This window comes from Thalia democratica, chromosome 6 (assembly GCF_965202585.1).
Source record: "Thalia democratica chromosome 6, ktThaDemo2.hap1.1, whole genome shotgun sequence".
Taxonomy (NCBI): Eukaryota; Metazoa; Chordata; class Thaliacea; order Salpida; family Salpidae; genus Thalia; species Thalia democratica.
The window spans coordinates 16,753,007-16,774,663 of NC_139170.1; the positions used below are offsets into that span (position 1 = coordinate 16,753,007).

The following is a 21,657-nucleotide window of genomic DNA, read 5'->3' on the forward strand; positions in this document are numbered from 1 at the left end:
ACCTTTATTTTATGTTATTATGCTTTAATTATTGTTAATTAAACAATAAAAAAAGCGCTCAAAAAGTTTAGTCTAATGACCTGGTTTTAAAGTAAATTTTCGTTAATCATTCGTACACCACATCCTTATAAAATATCTTACGGGCTATTAGATTTAATTTTTTATCATTTAATTATTTAAATCTATAGTAATAAAATAATCAATTAAACGAAATTAAAGAAAAAAAAATTAAACGAAAATAAACTGAATTTTGTGTGTAAAAATGTACTTAAAAACTTGTTTAGTAACATAAGAACTAAAAAATAGATTACACTTTAAACAAACTTGCAAAGAAAGTAATCAATGCATATAGCAAACAATTGAGTACTTGAATGATACGTTACAACAACTTTAAAGTTACAACAACGTTTACAACAACGTTACAACAACGTTTAATTCACAGAATCAATACTTACAATTACGAAAAATACCACAGGTACTGGTTTACAACTTAACTCAATCTGAGTTAAGTCAATTTTTTAATATTGATCAATTAGCATTCAAAGAAGGGTTTCGAGTCAACCTAAGAAATATATTGGTTACAAAAAATCCGTTTTGTGTTTTGAAATTCCACTACTGTCATGTAAAAAAATTAAATTCAAAAAAGAAAACTTGCTCTGTATTTGTAATACGCGGAAGTTGCAAAATACAAAGTTAGTTCTTAGTTTAATAAGCTTAAAATTTATTAAGTAAAAATTAAACTATTTACATAATCATGCACTCAATAACAACCAATTTTTTAGAATCTTGTTTTTATAAACTAAAATTTAAAAGGCTTATTTTTCTTTGTTATATTCAGACGTACTTAAAAAGTTTTTTTACTTATTGTGTTCAAATGTTATAGGTTGTAATGCAAGTTTTATTATTAATGGAAATTTTGGAGACGATGTTTTTTTCAAAATTACGTTAACACGCTCTGGTGAGATAACACACAAAAATGGAGAACAGGCATATAATCAAATCAGACAGCCTCAACGAAATAAATTAATTGAAAGAATTTTAAAGGAAAAACTAACTGCACACGATGTGAAAAAAGAGTCTCTTAACAAGTAAGTATATCTTTAGGTTAAATTAAAACTATAACACCTACACTTTTTGATTTAAGAAACACTCCCGATGAGCAGCGCTACGCAGGAAACTTAGGAAACGTTATAACGGAGGAAGTGGTATGTAAAATGATGTCGGAGTACAGACACAAGCATAAAAAAGACTGGTTCACCGAAGTCAGAACGGTAAAAAAAGTTTTAGAAAGTATTTATGCCGCTTCAAACAAATACCCAGGGTTCGTTAACTTAAAAAGTTTTGTTCGATAACAGACATTTTTGTTGATTATACTATAAGATTATGCAGTCTTGAATTGTTATAACTTTTTAGGTATATTAGGCAGTTGAATTACGATCCTTTTAGCTGTGTCATGTACACGGAAAAAAGTTTTCTAATCCTTCAAAATCACTTGAATTGTAAAAGTCCAGTTTCACTTTTTTTAGACGCAACTGGAAGCGTCATTCGCAAAATGGATGGTATGGCTAAACAACCATACTATTATGCTCTTTCTGTAGGAGGTAAGTTTATTATTATAATACTTTTACAAAATCCTTTAACATTACTTTTACTAGGAGATGGAAAGGGTAAGGCGCCTTTGCCTGTTGCTGAGTTTATAAGTACAGCCCACAGTGTGGAACACGTGCAGTCTTGGCTGAATGGATTCTTTTTGCAGTTGATAAAGTATGTAAACTTCTATCTGAATTTTAGCTAGAACAAATAAAAAAACCTAAAAAAATAAAATCAATAACTACTTAGATATGCTTCAAAAACTGTTTGGAAGATTGAAATCGACCAGTCCTGGGTGATGATCCATTCCGTCAGCAGGGCAGTGAATGTAGAAAAAATTGAAGATTATATAGACAGGTACGTAAAGTTGTTATTTATTTGATTATTTTCTAAATTTATTCGTAACAAGATAATTTTAAGGTGTTTCCAAATAGTCACCGGGTCGAAAAATAAAAAAACAAACAAGGTAATCATCCACATCTGCTCCTCTCATGTAATGAAGACTATTATGAATAAAATTTCTTCTTTAACAAGCGAAAAAAAAAAAAAAAATTTTTACGGTTTTGTGTTTGCGAGAATGTTTAACTCCACATCATTAAAAGAGCTGGTTGAGATATTCGAGCAACTTTGTAAATTAAGTCTGTCCAACTTTATTGGAAGCGAACAAATTGTTAGTTGTTATTACACATTTAGATATTTTATCTGCAAATATCTTTTAAAGTGATGAATATGCTAACTATAGTTTCAATATTTGTACTTTTATAGGCAGCCTTAGATTTTCTTAACAAGAAAATTTGCAATTCAAAATGCTTTTGGGAAGGTGAGGAAGAAAGCGAGTTTAGCTTAATACTTCCGGATAAAGATGGGAAAGCAGGCAATACAATGGCAAAGAAATCACCATTTGGACAATTATCTACACTTAAGTACAACGAAATGTTAAAGAGGATCTGCGAAAATGGTGATAATAATCCTCACTACTTGCCAGAATTTACGAAGTCACTGCTTAAATTTTTTATGCCTACAGCTCCTTAATGGACGGGGCTAATGTTAAGCAGTGAAGAAAACAAGTTTCACCGCACAAGGTAAAGAAACTTATATGAAATAAAAACAAAACCAAAGAATCAATAAAAATTAATTTTTCAGGGACACTAATACGTATGCAGAACTTTGGTTCCGCACACTTAAACATCAAATCTTAAAAAAACAGAAACATCTGTTACCAGAAGACTTCTAAATTAAAGTGTTTGACTCCTTGCTTGCCAGGTAATACATCAAAACTTTTGTTAAAATAGTGTACTATAATTAAATTTATTATTTTATTATTTTTTTATATTATTTTGAAGGATTAAAAGACTATTTTCTAACCCTATCTAATGGTTTAGGTATAAAGATCATGAGATTAAAAACAATTTCGAAAAAAGTTCGCTAAAAAGATCTAAAGCATACGACGATACTTTAGATATTGAAGAAGTGTGGAAACCAAAAAAGATACCAAAAGATGAACTTGAAACTAAAACCACCTCTAAATTTTTTGTTGATGCAAACTTAGAGAAAATTACGCCAAAAGTTAGTAAGAAAACATACTTTATTAAATTGTTATTTGTTTTGACAATAAATTATATTTTAGGTACCAGTTACTTGTAAAAAATCATTAAGAAAGGTTCAAAAAAAGGTAAGTTTATGTTTATCAAGTTGGTCACAAATTCAAAAGCTTTTTTGATTATTAATAATCCTAACTATATTTCGTTTTGTTAAGTTTATATATTTAACCAGATTGCCCACATATTAATGCAATACTTTTTGTTTTATACTTAAAGTGTTAATACAAATAAAATAGGTTAATTAAAACTATAGTTTTGAGTAAGAATAAAATGTATGAAGTAAGGTTATTGTTTTTTTATTGTAATGTTATACGTAAACTAAACAGTAACTATAATGCAGAAAGACAATACTTCGAGTCCGGATGAAGCTAAACCCGAGAAAAAACAGGTAATGAATTTTTGTAGCTAATTTGAACCTTATTTTAGTGATTTTATAAATTAATTAAAACAACAGTCCGACAACAGTACTGACTACATACCAAATGGAGCTAAGGACCCAGAAAAACAGGTAATCACATTTTATCGCTATTTGAATTTTATTTTACTTAATTTTTAAGTTATTGATAAAAAAAAAATAGGTGGAATACCTCTGGAAAAATGAACGTCATTGTCTAAGTAAAGAAGATTTAAATACAGTGACTACTGTAAAATCGTTCACCGGAGAATATTTTGAAGTTACTGTTTGTCAAATCCAATCTCTTAATATTCATGGCAATGCTGAAGGACGACTTGAACTAAATGTAAGTGGCTAATAATTATCAAAATATCGTAGTACATAAACAATAACTTAATAAATTTATTTATGCAGATAATTCGGTGCTTTTTACAATTGCTTTTACATAAGAAGAACAATAAGCAATTAAAGTATGTCGAAGGTTTCGAAATGACGAAGTTGTTGTATGGTGAAAGCGTGGAAAAAGAAATTTTGAAAGAAGTTAGTTATGTTTTCCAATATGGTTATAACTTTATAAAAACTTTTAAACAAGAAGCAAAATATAGATAGTTGAATGGGAAGGGGGAATCGTAAGCTTTGCCTTTATAAGAGTCATGAAACACTGGATCGGAATAGTAAGTAAATTATGTTCGATTTGATAAATATTAAATTATAAAATATTAAACTTAACTTTTTTTTATTCAATATTTCTTATAAACTACTATTTGTTTAGGTTTAATTTCGGCATCTTATTATTGACTTATAATTAGCTTTAAATGCTTGTTTTAGCAATAACAATTTCAAGGATTTCAAGGATTTTTTCATTGTTTTCAGCTTTCTTTGTATATGACTAACAAAAGTTTATTTTCATTTGATTAGACTTAGTTATGACAGTTTTTAGTTTTATGTATTTTATACAGTCTTGTAGGACTAATAAACTTTTTATTATATACATTAGATTTAGTTATGTATGTTTTTAGTTTTCTGCATTTTAATAATAGTACTACAAACATGCTATACTAAATAGAAAGCAGCTTTATTTTAAATAATTTTTTGACCATGCATTATACAAAATATGTTAGGAAAAAGTATAAATTATATCATCTAAAAAATAAATTCAGCACTTTTTTATTAGTTTGTGTCAGAAAATAAAACTGTCTACGTTTTTGATTCTTTACAAGAATAACAACAAGAGATAATCAGAGGAAATACATTGATATCAAACCTAAAGTAAGTTGATACTGTTATAGTTTAAAATATTTAGAATAGCATTAGTTTATAAACGATTTGAAATTTTATCTTACAAAAATTGTTTTATTTTCAAGTTTCCAGAATTTTTTTATTAGCATTTGTTGTAAAAAAAAAACAACCAAAAAAAATTGCAGACAAAGTTTTTCTGTAGTTTATAAAAAAATTTAGCGGTAGTTTGTAAGTAATGTTAAAACTTAAGTTAAGAATAATTTTATAGCTTCAAGTGGTCAGCATTTTTTTATTAGCACTTATCGTTAGTAGCCAGCAACTAAAAGGTTAACGCTATAACCTAAAATTTTTTATTGTTTTAATAACCTTCAGCAGTAGTTTATAAATAATGTTAAACTTGAAGTTAGGATTAATATTATAGCTTTAAGTTTTCAGCTTATTCTTATTGGCACTTATTTTAAATAGACAACAACTTAAAGGCGAAAAAGTTTTATTAGATAAAGCACACCAATTTCGAGCTGTTGGTTTTGAGCATAGTTTACAGCAAGACGGAGTTAGCTGTGGAGTACACGTAATAGAGGTATATTTTGGTACTTTTATAAGCTTCTGAAAAACTAACAGTTATTCTCTCTAGATTCTATTTTTGCAGTTAGTTATTATATTAGTTATATAATATGTTTTATAGTATTTTGAAAGTGCAAATATAACTTTTCAGACAGCAGAACAATTTATATCTTGTTTTCCTCAGTCTGTAACAGACATACATGTCGAAACTAACTGCGAACCACTTAATTCAAAACGCTTAGAAATTGCCACAAGCCTAATAAAGGACGGAGGTAAACTAATAATATTTAAACATCTACTAAGCGAAATAAATAAAAATTTTGATCAGGCATTACATTTTAAAACAATATATAATGATCAAGTTCTACGTATATTCTATTTACAGTCGTAAATCAAGTTAAATGCTACAAATGTAGAAGAGATGAGCCTGCGTTGCGTAAGAAAAAGAAGAACGAAAAGGTAAAGTGGGTTAGTGAACTTTTATTAATTTTGTATTGCTGTCAGTCCGAACTAATATATAGAATATCAATAGTTGTTTTTTACTAACGTTCTTATTGATTAACTACTCAAACTTTAATTTTTAGTTGAGATGTGAGAATTGTAAAAAGTGGTTCCATTTCAATTGCCTTCATTACAATGATTCTCCATTCGAGTCTTTTAAGAATTTTAAGTGGTTTTGTGGACATTGCGGTTATTTGAAAAATGGTGATGAAGATTCTTTTCATGAAGATTATAATTTTTAATTTCTTTTAATTTAATTTAACTTAAAGTAAAATAATTTCAAGTGGATTTCTTTTTTGCATTATATTTTCATTATATTTCATTAAGTTTGTCTATAAAATTCAACGTTCTTTTTATCTTAGGTCGTAACATACCGATTAAAATTGTTTAAAAATTGTTATTTTATACACGTTTTTATCGCTATACTTTTATAAAGGTTAGATAAATAAAACTATAAATTTCATTAAGTTTATGTTAAAAAAGTATGAAAAACGTATCAGAATCTTAAGTGGTTTAATAAATTACAAAAGTCTAAAACGCCTTTTTAGAAGCTCTCTGATTATTTAAGTACTTAAAGTAAAACCTTCATGGATGAAACATAAAAAAATTTATCAATTTATGTTGAAATAATATTTAAAAAACGCAGTAGTATCTCAGGGGTTTTTGATAAGGTCTAAAAGTACAGTACAGAAAAACGTGTTTTTATTTGCTCCTACTTATCTAAGTTAATTATTTTATTTGTATGGTGTTCAATCTTAATTAATCGTTAAATATGTTTTTTAATCGTTTAACTACAGTTTTGGCAGCTTATATTTACGATTTATACGGGTTTTTCGTTTTTATAAGTCGATTATGACGTCAATATTGGTTTGTTTAGTTTGCAAATTATTTGGTCATCTAAGACGACTTACAAGAACATAATTATAATTTATTAAAACAAAAGAACATAAAATAAAGGTTTGTCGAAGAAGGTAAGACGTAGATTTACGATTTATACGGGTTTTTCGTTTTTTTAAGTCGATTATGACGTCAATATTGGTTTATTTAGTTTGCAAATTATTTGGTCATCTAAGACGACTTACAAGAACGTAATTATAATTTATTAAAACAAAAGAACATAAAATAAAGGTTTGTCGAAGAAGGTAAGACGTAGATTTACGATTTATATGGGTTTTTCGTTTTTATAAGTCGATTGTGACGTCAATATTGGTTTATTTAGTTTGCAAATTATTTGGTCATCTAAGACGACTTACAAGAACATAATTATAATTTATTAAAACAAAAGAACATAAAATAAAGGTTTGTCGAAGAAGGTAAGACGTAGATTTACGATTTATACGGGTTTTTCGTTTTTATAAGTCGATTGTGACGTCAATATTGGTTTATTTAGTTTGCAAATTATTTGGTCATCTAAGACGACTTACAAGAACATAATTATAATTTATTAAAACAAAAGAACATAAAATAAAGGTTTGTCGAAGAAGGTAAGACGTAGATTTACGATTTATACGGGTTTTTCGTTTTTATAAGTCGATTACGACGTCAATATTGGTTTATTTAGTTTGCAAATTATTTGGTCATCTAAGACGACTTACAAGAACGTAATTATAATTTATTAAAACAAAAGAACATAAAATGAAGGTTTGTCGTGGAAGATAAGAAGACAGTTATATATTGTATATATCCGATATTTATATATCGTTCAAACTTCAGCTTAGTGAAGGAATTGCTATGTGTTTTATTTAGTTTAAATAAATTTTAATATGAAAAAGTATGCACTGGTCACATGCGTGTACCATGATATAATTTCAAAATATTAGCCTATTTTAGTAGTGTAATTACTCATACTGAACATTAGTTGTTCGTTTTTACTTAATTTTTGCTTAGAAATCTTAGCCCAAACAGATCGCAATACTTTTAGATTAAACTTGTCTAAGACTATTGCTTCTTTAGCAACTATTTTATAATCACTTTGTATTAGCAATTTACACAATAACTTTTCATTTAATTTAGATAAAGTTTTGTTTAAATTCTTAATAATGTTTTAATTTTTTTGATTAATTTTTGTTCAAGCTTTGGTAAAAAAAATTGTTTGAAAAAAATTTTTACTAGAGCTTAAGACTTTATTATTTGTTAAATCAATTAAATCAAAAATAAATTAACTTTTTTAAGTATTATTTAATCAATAAAAATTATACTTGACTTTTGTTGTAGTTTTTTTCTTACTTTTTAATCAACTAGTAATTTATTTGTTCACTAAGTCTATTTTTTAGGTTTTATTCAATAAACTATTGTTACCAGTTGTTACAATTTCCTTACACATGTAGTTTGGGAAAAACTTTGTTAAATTCATTAACTTTTTTATTGTAAAAGATCAAGCTGTTTAAATTTATGCCAGTTTCAATTTTTACTGTAAAATTTAGCTATTGTGGGTTTTTTTTTCTTTAATTTAACCCAGTTTTTATGAATTTTTAATATGTTTTGAAATTTTAGCTTTTTGTAGTTATTTAGTTCTTTTATTTTTGCAATCTTATTTTAAAGTATTAACACTGATTTACAATAAGTTTTTTAGCTCTCACTTGTTTTTATCAATTTTCTCATAATCTCAAGATAGTTTTAACTGTAATTTTCAATCTTAAGCCAATAAAGCAAAAATCCTTAAGCAGTTTTTACTAAAACTGCAGGTACTTTTTATTTACTTAAGATCTCTAATTTGGTTTCTGTTCAGTTTATAATATTTAAAACTATAACTAACATTATTTAAAAAATTTGATTGGTGACAGATTAATTGATTACAATTTGTTTTTAACTTTCCTCATAAACCATTTATTTTATAATTAATTAGACTAAGTTTTGATGATAAAGACTGGAATATTTTGTTCAAAAATGGTAATTCTGTAGTACTTTTAAATTTTTAATTCTTTATAAATTTTAAAATTGCTTTCGATTTTTATTTAAATGTTCCAATCACTTTAAAATTCTTTAAAAAAACTATACTTTGTGTAAATTATTCCAATTGGCATTTAAAAACTTGAATGTTGTTAAACCACAAAGAGTATTTCAATATTTTGTTTAATCTATTATTAAATGAATTAAAAGATATTTTAATTAATTTTAAAAGTGCTGTATTCAGGGTTGCCACTTTACCTGGAAAAACCTGGAATTCGACAATTTAGGCAAAAATAACCTTGAGTTTGAGAAACTTTGAAAAAAACTTGGAATTTTGATCAAAAAACCTGTAATTTTTAATAGTTTTAAGATTTTCAGTACTAAAATTTCAGTTTGACACAAAAAATCTATTATATAAATAAGATTTTTTTGTCATCATCAAAAAATTTTTTTATTAAAAAACACATTTAAAGTAACTTTACAGCATCTTTTAAATGTTTTTGTACTATTTAACACTGTTTCTTTTATAGAAATTAACTTAAAACTAAAAATAGACCCAAAAATGTTTACTTTTAAAAACCTGGAAAAAATTTGGAAAAAACAAGTGGCAACCCTGTGTATTTAGATAGATGTGATAACAAAAGCAAAACAAATTATTTTGTTAAAGTTTTTACTTGAAAAAGTATTTAATTACAGATACTTATTTTAAAGCTAAATGTATAATATAGTTGTATTCTTTGTATTTTTAAGTGTTGCAGCACATGCACACCGTCATGACAAGGAATGGAAATATATGGTTTTCACTCAAACATGGGCACCTGCATCGTGTGACCAAATTGAAGTTAGTATTTACAACACTTTTAAAAATTATATCACTGTTTTTTTGTCAATAAAAATTATATCAAAAGGAAAGTGATATGAAGTAGTTTAATTGAAGATAAATTTATAAATCTTCAAAAGTTAAAAAAGTTACTTTTTGTTTTAAAATTACTAATGTGAAAATAATCTCACATGTTACTTTATTCCAGAAACAAATGCATAAGCATTGTATCCACAGTTTGACTTCAAACAAATGGACTATTCATGGAATTTGGTTTGTTATATGAAAAGCTTTAATTTTAACTAAAAATACAGTTTATTATTTCTAAAAACCATTTGTTAGTATACTTGATAAATGTTAAGGGCAAGGGAGTCGACCTTGATTTTTACAAGTCAATCTTTTTTTATAGAGTTTTATCTGAACTTTCAGATATTTTCATTTGCTTGAAAAAATTCAAAGTAATTATTAAGATATAAGCAATCAAAGTTGGTGAACTCATTAGGTTCCTAAGGGAAGGGGCAAACTAAAAACCCAAAAAAAGAACATTTCACTAAAAATATATATCCTCATTCATTTTTCAAACAATTTTCTTCAAATTTTTACACAAAAATTATCATTAAACTTTAAAAAGATTTAATGCATGATTTTTTTTATTTTGAAAATAAAATTTTTATAAAAAACCCATTTATTATTTTTTTAATGTAAAATTTAAATTTTTTAATGTTATTAGAATCACAACATTCAAAGTTTTTTAAATTATAAAATGAGCGTTTCCTGAAAGTTTGAGGTCTCTAGCTCAAAAAATGAAGGAGAAGATAGAATTTTTGTGATTCTAATTTGTAATTACTGAGATAATCAACCGCAAAAAATTTGCAGTCTATGTGTTTGTATCGGAAACTTTTTATAGAAATTACAATATCTCAAAAGTTAAATAAGATTTTTTATTTTATAAAAACTGGCTTGTACTTTGCATTTCAAGCTTTCATATAAAATTCAATGTTATTTTTAGTAAAAAAAAAAGTAATTCATTAATTAAATATATTTTGAAAGTTTATTAACATTTTTATAATTAATAAAAAAATATTGATAGTTAGTTTTGTACATAACTTAGTTTTTTACTTCTTAGAAAAAGTCTTGAGCTACAACTTGCCCTTATTTTTTTTTTTTTGATAAAATATTTTCATTATAATTTTGTCTAAATATTTATAAATTGTTTCATCCAATTTGTTTTGGTATGGCTGTAAACTACAACACTTTGTTTTGAACATAGAATATGTAATAACTTTATTGAGGTGAAGTCATTTAAAAAAAAGTTTTTAATGCAAACAATCTTTTTACAACGGTTTTGAAAAACTTAAAAATAATTACGCTTGTTGTAAAAAAAATAAACCCACGTCAAGTAGCACCACAATATATTTTAAGTATATTTGAACCAAAAAACTTATGTTTAAATCAACGAATAAAGAAGAAATTCTTGGAAAATTTACAAAAAATAGCTGACCTGATATGTGCTTAAGCCTATAAAAATATTTAAATTGATAATATATTGAAACTTACTTAGGCCCAATAATGATGACAAAACTGGGCCTTTTTTCTGCAATGATGACTGGAAGTTTAATGAACATGCTATATCAGTAAGTTTTAATTTATTTTGAAAAGCAATTTTTTGTTTTCAAATTAGATTTTTTATATTGTATTTATATTTATAAAGGACATTGAGAAAGATTTAGATGAACATTGGCCAAACTTGATTGATTTCACACCTCACACTCAGTTCTGGTGAGTTTTATTTTTTAGACAAGTTTTCTGTAAAATCAATCATATAAGTATATAATATTTAAAATAATCTTAGAGTTTTATATTCCATGTATCTAACATTAGTAGTATTTTTTTTTATTGAACTGGAAACTTCAAGTTTTTTAAAACTATCTTTTTATGGTTAAAAAGATTTCTAGAAATAAAATTTTAAGTGAACTGCACAAAATGTGCAGAAAAGTTAATTCATAAGCAAAAAAACTTATTATAGTTACTAATTATTAAAAAAATACATAAATTTCTTCTTCTGCAGTAATTGTTTTTTTTTGTTAAGTTGCATGTTTCAGACCAAAAACTTCCAATTGATAAGTCACATTTGACTTCCAGACCCCGGTTTGTAGAACTCTTGCTTATAATACCAATGAGTTTTAAAAAAATAATTTTTATTTTTTAAATTTAGGATTTTGGTGTTGTTTATCTTTAGTTGCAGCAAATTAACATGCTTAAAAATATATTATTTTACTTAACTAGCTACAACAACCAGGTATAATTGATAAATATTCTTAAAGATATATAATAAATTAATCAACTGAAATTTAAAAAAACCTTGGAGCAATCCTTTAAAAAATTTATTTATTTCAAAAAAATACACAAGAATCAAATTTCATAACAATATATATTTTCAGTTGATTAATTTATTATATATCTTTAAGAATATTTATCAATTATACCTGGTTGTTGTAACTAGTTAAGTAAAATAATATATTTTTAAGCATGTTCATGATTAACACATCAGTTGTTTACTATGCAGTCATAAAAAAGTTTCAAGTCTAACTTTTATAGTGAAAATGTAATCAATGTAATAGTAATAATTGAGAATTAACAATACATAGTACTTCTAATTACAATGCAACTAAAAAATAAATATAACATGTAACAACTTATAAAACAATTTTTTAGAACAAAGAAACAGTATAATCAAAGTCTTTATGTTTACACAATTAAGTTTTCTTAATAAAATTTCTATTTTTTTATTAATTAATTTTTATTAATACATATAGCCTCAAGTTTAACTAAATTAAAAATGTTAAAACAGTTTTTAAATCTATTCAAGTTATAATTACTTGCACAATCAAGGTTATTAACTAGGTTTTCTGCAATAGCAGATCTTTTTGAAATATTTATTATTCTGATAGATTTGTTCTCCTTATTACAGATTTTACAAAATTCATCAATAATTTTTGGTATATGCTCATTTATCCTTTTGCCAAATTGCCTTGAAGTCATTCCGACATAACTATCTTCACAGAAGCAGTTAAACTGGTAAACTACCATACTTTTTTTTTATATTCTGAAATCGGATCTTTGCCCCAGGTCTAATCATTGGTCTTGATAAAAAAAATAACTCTCGGTTTTGCTGAGTGATAAGATTTACTTCTTAATTGGTTGATGTTTATCTCTGTAACTCTTGAGTTCTTATTGACATAAGGTAATAATTAAGTAAACAAACATAATCCTTGGCCCTGCTAGCTTTATTTTGTACTTTTAAGGTTTAAATTAATTATTTTATTTACAAGTTCTTGTGGGTAGCCATTGTATTTAGTATCAATTTTATCTGTTTTATTTCATCAGCAAATAATTCTCTTAAACATATTTTATGTGCTCGATGGCAGAGCGTTCTTAACAAATTTGTCTTTCATTTCACGCTACAAAATGAATGAAAGTTTAAATAGTTTCCAGTAAAAGTATTCTTTCTATAAACAGATGTCAAAAATTGGTTCTTGTGTCATTTAACTAAATCTTCAAGAAAAGCCAATTCATTGTTGTTTTCTTTTTCTGATGTAAATGTTATTGATGAATGTGCTTTGTTCAACACACTAAAGAGTTTATCAATCTCTTTCTCATTTTTTCCTAACACAAAACAATCATCAACATACCTTAAATAATTTTTCTTGTACTAAGAGATCACATTTCTTTCTATAAAGCCCATGAATATATTAGACAAAGTTGTATAAAAGACAAAGAACAGGGAGCCCATGGCTGTTCCATCGTGTTGGTAATACATTTGTGAGTTAAATGTAAATTGTACACCACTAGTTGATAAGTTTAAAAATTTACGAATTTTTTAAAACTTTACTGGGTATCCCAAGTCTGTACAGTGTGTCAACTTCAAGAATGACTTCAAGGCAATTTGGCAAAAGGATAAAGGAGCATATTCCAAAAATTATTGATGAATTTTGTAAAACCTGTATTAAGGAAAATAAATCTATCAGAATATTAAATGCTTTAAAAAGATCGCTATTGCAGAACAACTAGTTAATAACCCTGATTGTGCAAGTAATTATAACTTTAAAGTATTAAACCTATTAAAAATTGTTTTAGCATTTTTGATTTTATTGTTTAATTAAACTGAAGGCTTTATGTATATTAATAAGAAAACCTAAATTGTGTAAACATAAAGACTTTGATTATACTGCTTCTCTGTGTTTATATATTGTTTTATAAGTTGTTGCGTATGTTTTATTTATTTTTTAGTTGCATTGTAATTTGAATTACTTATGTATTGTTAATTACTCTTTGCGATATTATTATTAATTTTACATTAATTACATTTTCACTATATAAGCTAGATTTATTATTATTATTATTGTTATTATTATTATATTTACTTATTTTTTAGTTGCTTTGTAATTGGAAGTACTTATATATTATTAATTGCCCCTTGCTCTATTATTATTACTTTTACATTGATTACATTTTCACCAAATAAGCTACATTTATTTTTATAATTATATTGTTTATTGTGCAATATTGGACTCCGGCATCAAAATCTGAGCCACTTAAACAGGACACACAATAAGAAAAAAAAAAGAAACATTTATGTTCAACAAAAAATTAACATAAACAAAACATCAAACATAGTTAAAGTTATAAAATTTCATTAACAAATTTAAACTTATTTGATTGATATAAAAGTCAATAACTTAAGACTTACAAAAGTATTTATAAAAAAATTATAAAAGTATATTAATGTTCTGTCAGGGGGAAGGTATAGGAAAATAAAACTAATTAATATTACAAATAGAAATATGAAGAAATCGTAGCTAATTTAGATGAGATAAATATTATACGAATCTTTATTTATTTGTTTTTCTGTGTTGTTTTTATGAAAACTTACTAAATTTTACTGGTATTTATACTATTTAAATTAAATCTTATTCGTTTTAAGCGAAAATGTTCCACCTTCTAACACAATACTACATCCTGTGGTAATTCCACATAATCTTTGCACTTTGAAAAAATTAACCTTACCACTGACTGTTGTTAAAATAATTTTTACATTTTATTTTTTATCATTTCCTCTTGTTTGATAATTATTATGGGAAAAACTGAAAAAATTGGCTGAATAAAGCCTTGTATTTCCCATTAATAGTTTCATAAAGCATAAATAAATCAAATTACCATCTTCTATACTCTAGAAACTTCAATCCAAGTTTAACTAATTTATCATTATATGATAAATGGGATATGTTACAACGACTACATATCAACCGGGTAAAATTTCTTTGCACAGACTCAATTTTGTTAATGTATTTTTTTAAAGGGTGGCCAAATTTGTGTATTGTATTCAAGCTTGGGACGAATGTATATTTTGAATAGTTTTGTCAGAATGGTAGCTGAATTAGTTTAAAAAAAATTTGATATTTGATATGATGAAACTTGTGCATCATTATATAAATAATTTATGTGTTCGTTCCATTTTAATTTTTTAGAGATATATATTCCTAAATCCTTAAAGACTTTAATTGTTGGTATCTTAGTGGTATTGATAAATAGGTCAATTGGGTCAAACAGTTTGTTTTTCTAAATTGTTAGAATCTTACATTTAGATGGATTAAAATTGAGTTTTTTTGTCTTTAACCATTTGTAGATATTATCTAGAGTAGATTGTAAACAGATATTTGATTCACTAAAAATTTTTGTATCATCTGCAAATAAGCTCTTATCACTTTTAATATCAATGTTTGAACTAATGTTGATAATGTAAATTAACAAAAGAAGTGGACCAATTACACCACCCTGTGGTACTCCACTGTATATAGACAAAGGGTCTGACAGCGTATCATTAATGACCACTCTTTGTGATCTCCCACTTAAAAAGATATTGAACCACTTCACTAAGGTATCATGTAGTTTATACTGACTCAATATTTTTGATAATCGTTTCTGTGATACTGAATCAAAAGCTTTTTGGATATCAGTTTAAACTACTCTAATATATTTGTTTTTGAGATAAGGAACTATCCATGAATGTTAAAAATTAAACGTCTGACGAGTGGTTACGGACAAAACCAAGTTGTTTATCAGATAGTAAATTATAGTCAAAAAGGTAATTTAAAATTTTTACAGATATAATGTGTTCAAAAATTCGAGAAAACCCACTAATTAAAGATATTGGCCTATAGTTTAACGCGTTGTGTTTTTACCTTTCCGGAATGACAAAATACATTTTCCAATATTTTAATATTTTGGTACTTCAGCTAATTCTATAGAGCAATTGAAAATGATTGAAAGTGAAAAAATTATTGTTGGAATCGCATACTTAATAAAATAGGGCAGGATATTTTCTGAGGTTTTAATGATTTTATCCTTTAGGTGGTTAATTGAATTTTTAATGTCTTCATTTGTTATAAACAAGCTTTGCATTTTACCACAAATTTTTTAAGCTAGTTTAAAACTTTGGTGGTTGTCATCTTTTTTAAATACTTTTTGAAAACTTCTGTTAAAAAAGTAGACTATTTCAAAATCTGAGGTTATTGTTTTATCCAAGTTATTGTCGTATAAGAGGGGTATTGCAGTACTTAATTTAATTTTGGACTTTACATAACTATAAAACTATTTTAAATTAGGATTTTTACAGAATTTTTCTTCATATTCAAGATTGTAATTTTTTACGGCTAACTGATATTCTTTTGACTTATATTTATAATCTTTAGAAATTGATTTATTTGTCTTACTATTTTTTTAGAGAATAAGTTTTTCCTTTAATAATTTTTTCAATGTGAGATGGATATTTCTTACTTTTGTTATTTTTAGAATAAAGTGGTGTAAAACGTTTAATTGAGGTTTGAATTTAGCTGATAAATTGGTCATAAAAATATTGGATATTTTTTGACTTATTGAATAATGAAGTCTAATTGTTTTTTGACAGGTAATCATTGATGTTTTCAAAATCTGTCTTTTTAAAATCATATGTATTTTTTTTAGCATTGATAAACTTTTGAATTTTTTTTATTATTTCTTAGTAAACAACTGATGAGTTAAGCATGAAATATATATTGTTATGAAACTTGAGTCTTGTGCATTTTTTCGAAATAAGTTATTAAAGTGTCAAATAAATTTATAATAAATCTAACCTAAATGAAGTTTTAAACATTAGAAAGAAGGGTTTTTATCTTTACTAAAAAAGTTTCATTAAAATTTTACTCATAAAGTTGTTATTATTATTTTTATTTATTTATTTTAGAAACGTTATAATATTGGTTTTTTTTTGTACGCCTACAGAAAACAAGTTCCTTAAAATTGTAAATGTTTAATAGAAAACTAGGCAGCATTTATACTTTTAAATAGTTTTTAAAATTCCTTTTAATTAGTCGTTAAAAAATTCCACTTCATACTCTCACATTTACAAAACTGACATTATGTAAATAATAATCTTTTTTATTTATTTTCTGTAGAAACTTTTTTATTCTTCACATTTTTTTTTAATAAATCGCTTTATAACACAGTTGATGAATTGTAAGTTTTTGTAAAAAAATGTTAAACACAACTATATTGACTTGACATTAAGTTTAAATTAGATTTTTAAAATTTGTTTAAGTGTCATAAAATTTTAACGATAGTCTGAAAAAAGTCAGATTGTAGGTATTCACAATCCCTTAAATAGCAAATAAAGTAATAGAAATAAATTGAATAAAAGTTTTAAATGAGTGGTAAGTGTTTTATGAAAAGTAGGTTAATACTCTGACTTTGTACTCTGAAATTTAAACTAGAAAAAAAATTAATCAGAAAATACTTCTTCTATTTCTAAAATGTATATCATAGTTTGTTAAATACGTTTTAATTTAACATTCACAACGACTCTTTGCGGAATTTTTTTTACAAGTAGTTTAAACCGGACAGGAAGCATGAATGGGACAAACACGGAACCTGTGCCGCTTCACTGCCAGCTCTCAACTCTGAACACAAGTACTTTGCAAAGGGTCTTGAGTTTAACAGGGAATGGAACTTGACCAAGTACGTTTGAAAAATACATTAACAATTTTATGCTCTGAAAATAAAAGTTTGTAAATATCTGATTTTAACATATTTGCGTAAACAAACAGAATCTTAGAATCATCAGAAATAACACCGTCACATTCAGATAGCTACTCCGTAAGTTGTCTAATTTTAATAAAATTTGCTATACTTGTGTTATTTTTTTCAAGTTATACTGTTTTATAACACTATATGATAAGTCTTGCTATATTGTTTTTACTGCTGACAATAAAATTTACAAGCAACTTAAAAAAAAGTTTACTTAAAGTTTGTCATGAAAGTTTATACTTTTTACAAGGTGGCCACTTAACCAAGAATCCTGTAAAAACCTGGGATTTGACAATTTGGACTAAAAATATCTAAAAATCCTGGAATTTGAAAAATTTTGAAAAAAAAAAATACAGGAAAAATCTGGAATTTTGAATACAGTTCATTAAAAACCTGGAGTTTTAAAAAATTTACATGTTAATTAGTAAAGTTTTGATTTGACATAAAAAATCCATCATATAGATAAAAAACACATTTAAAGTAGCTTTACAATACCTTTTTAATGTTTTTAAACTTAACTTAAAAGATACCTGGAATAAATAGACCCAAAAACGTGTACTTTCATACCTGGAAAAAATTCAGAAAACCTGGAAGAAATTATTCAAAAACCGGTGGCTACCCTGTTTTTATGAAATTAATGAAAAAGCTTAGATATAACTACTACTTACTAAATATAATAGTTTTAAAAGATTATTTTGAATATTTTATTTTTGGGTTTCTGTCTTAATATGTTTATTTCTACATATCCCTAATATAATTACAAATTGTTTGATTTTGTTATTTAGCATCACACGAAGTTTAGTTCTATATTTTTGTATAATAACAATATTAAATTACTCTAATGTCAAAATTAAACAAAAAAAGTAATTTTGTTTTAACTTTATTTAAATTACTATGTTACACTGCAAAAACAATTCATTAGACGATAAAGCTGCAAAAACAAAATGAACAATATATATGATTTTTAACTAAGACAAAAATTAAGTACTAATGATATTTGTTAATTATGATAAATGTGTTACTAAAGAATGACTAATGCGCTAAGTTAGCATAAAGGAAAAACCGAACGTTGGAAAATGTATATCCTTTATATCGTATCATTGAAACTCGTATAAAGTATTTAATTTTTAAGTTTAATTTTTGCAACAGTTATCTGCAATAAAAGAAACAATTGAAGATGCTTCAAACTCATTAGTAAATGTTGGATGTATAAAAGTAAGTTTTAAATAATGTTTGTTTATGTTATGGGTATTAATTTATTAAAAATTAGAACTTCTGTAATAAAAACTAATGCTAGTAATATAAACAAATGTAATGTTGTTACAAAAGTTTTTAAACTTTTAAACGTTTTAAAATTTTTCTATCAAATCTACAAAGGAATGTGTATAACTTGAAAGTAAATTATTCGAAGAAAAATATGGTTATATTTCTACAACGAAAATATTTTGCCTCTTTTTTAATTTTTGGAAATTAATGACAATATCTTAAGTGTGTAAAAATGTTCTAGATAAGTCATAATTGTCATGAAGCAGAGCTTTTAAAATTTATAATGTTTTTTTTTTCTTTCATGCACGCAGAAGTTGAGATTTTTTTATTTAAAACAATTTATTTAAAACTAAAATTTTTATTACAACTATTGTTTAATACAAAATTTCGTAGTTTTCCAAGGTCTAATTTTGTATTAAACATAAGTTTTACTTATGAAAATCGTAATTTTTATATTTGTCCGTTACCTTTAAAAATACTCAAACGTTTATATAAAAAAAAATTGGCTTTACTTTTTTAAGTAATAATTCTAAACTTTAAATTACCGGGAAGTTACTGATACTTACATAAAAGTTAATTAGAAATAGTTAATTTTAAAACTTTTTAATCATGTTATCTCTCTATTTTTTTTTAAATACAATTTACTTTTTTGCTGGATTTAAGTTTCGTAAGTTAACCCCCAACAGCTTATATATGGTTTTTTAACACTCAATGATTAAATTTTATTTTGAAAAAATTCAATTTATTCTTTTATTATTTATTGAAGTTGCAGTTTTAGCTCTTGCAACACATGAACGTCATCTCACACACTTACTCATTATTAGTTTTTTTTAAACTAAATAAAATAAATATAATTTATTTCTTATGAAATCTAACATTTCATATATTAAAGCTTCATTATGCATTTAACTTTCAGGTAAACGGTTACCAGTATTTGACTCAAGTGGAAATTTGCATGGACAAGCACTTCAACACCATCGATTGCGACGACTCTTACTCGAACAAGAGGGGAAAGATTGTGTTCAAACCGACACTGAAGTCCATCTACCCGTGCCATACTGACCAACCTGTCTATTATTTGAAAATATAAAAATGCAGTTTTTTTTACAAATTCAAATTGGACTCATTTTAAATGTAAACATTCAAGTTACTTTATATCTGTTACAACATGATTTCAAAACAGACTGTTATAAAAAATAAGTTTATTTTCATATAGAAATTCTATCGTTACTGTATTATACTTGTGATAAATTAACTGTTTAAATTTGTTAATGTTTAATTTTGCACTAGCTCTGTTTTGCACTTTAAATATCTCACTTAGTTTTTGTACAACTTGTATCGATGAAAATCGAAAAAAAAATTCGAGTACTTCGGTAGTTTAAGATATTTTTTATACAAAAAACTGTGTTTTTAGCTTTAACCTAGTGTAAGGTGTACATGACTTATAAATATTTTAAAAAAACTTACTCTTGAATTATCATAATGAGTGCTGTGTTATTTAAACTACTGCAGTTGAAAATATTTATTCAAAAAAAAAAGGAAAGTAGGTTGTGTGTGTGTGTAGTTTAGTTTGTAAAGTGCAATAATTAATCTTTTTTTAACAACTACTTATGTTTTTTATTTTCTTTTGTTTGTTATTAACTCTATGGTGTATATAGATAACTAAACTGTTATTAGTCATAGTAAAGACTTATTAAAAGCTATATATTTTCATATTTTAACTAATCAAACACTTCAATTATATTTTAAGTTGACTAAGGGATATTTATAAATGTTTATCTACTTATTATTGTTATTTTTTGTGATTTTTATATAATATTTTTTGCTTTTATTAAGTTTTACTAAAATTAATTTAAACTTATGTAAATTTCTTTACTACTGGAAATAAGTTACTAATATGTTAACATGTAATACCTGAATAACTTTTTGAAACAAATTTTAGACTATATAATATACTAGAATGATTTTGAATTAATTATTCTAACATTTCTTCTTTTGTTTAACAATAAAGTTTAACTAATTCATGAAAACTAAAAGTTACTTTTAATAAAGGTAGGTTGACGTATTTTAAGTAGTCAAAAATTATTTATAATGTTTTTTTCTTTAAAATTTACTATTTAAAAAAAGAAGAGTTAGATAATACATATTTTACAACGTAAGTAACCAATAGTTATTATGGCCATCATCAACAAAGTTGAGATGTTTCGCGCCATCAATAATAATTAATGAACTTTACCTCAAGATCAACAACAATAGTGTCCGAGACAACCTACGACCGGTTTCGTCCTAATTAGTACTCATCAGGCAGGCATAGTCGAGTGAAATCGCTGTTGTGATCTAAGCAAGTTGTTGATCTTGCGGTAAAGTTCATTAATTAGGGACACGTTCAAAATCCACCCAGTCAATTTCGAGAACAGCTTACCGAACGAGGGTTAGGGGTAACAGTGATAAAGAAAAGTAATAAATAAAATTCCAAAAAAAACATAAAATCAATTATTAAATAAAGAAAATGTAAAAAAAAAGGTGGATTTTGATAGTATACCATTAATTATTATACAATGTAAGTAACTTATATGTGTTGTATCCGGTTAAGCAGTAAAAAAGTAATAAAAAATTCATAGTAGACTTTATTTGTATATATTGAGGCTTTTTTTTTTATTGAATTCTCTATC

The 21,657-nt window shown here is 25.4% G+C and overlaps 1 protein-coding gene across 1 annotated transcript; it reads left to right on the top strand.

Annotated features, from left to right (window-relative positions):
* Positions 1-9,478: 9,478 nt before the first annotated feature.
* LOC145838426 (ribonuclease Oy-like) lies at positions 9,479-20,754 on the top strand. Its single transcript, XM_082946015.1, has 8 exons — positions 9,479-9,619; positions 9,807-9,871; positions 11,160-11,232; positions 11,310-11,377; positions 17,537-17,650; positions 17,740-17,788; positions 18,869-18,934; positions 19,902-20,754. The coding sequence occupies exons 1-8, from the start codon at positions 9,494-9,496 to the stop codon at positions 20,073-20,075; spliced, it is 735 nt and encodes a 244-aa protein (XP_082802141.1). The 5' UTR covers positions 9,479-9,493; the 3' UTR covers positions 20,076-20,754.
* Positions 20,755-21,657: the final 903 nt, after the last annotated feature.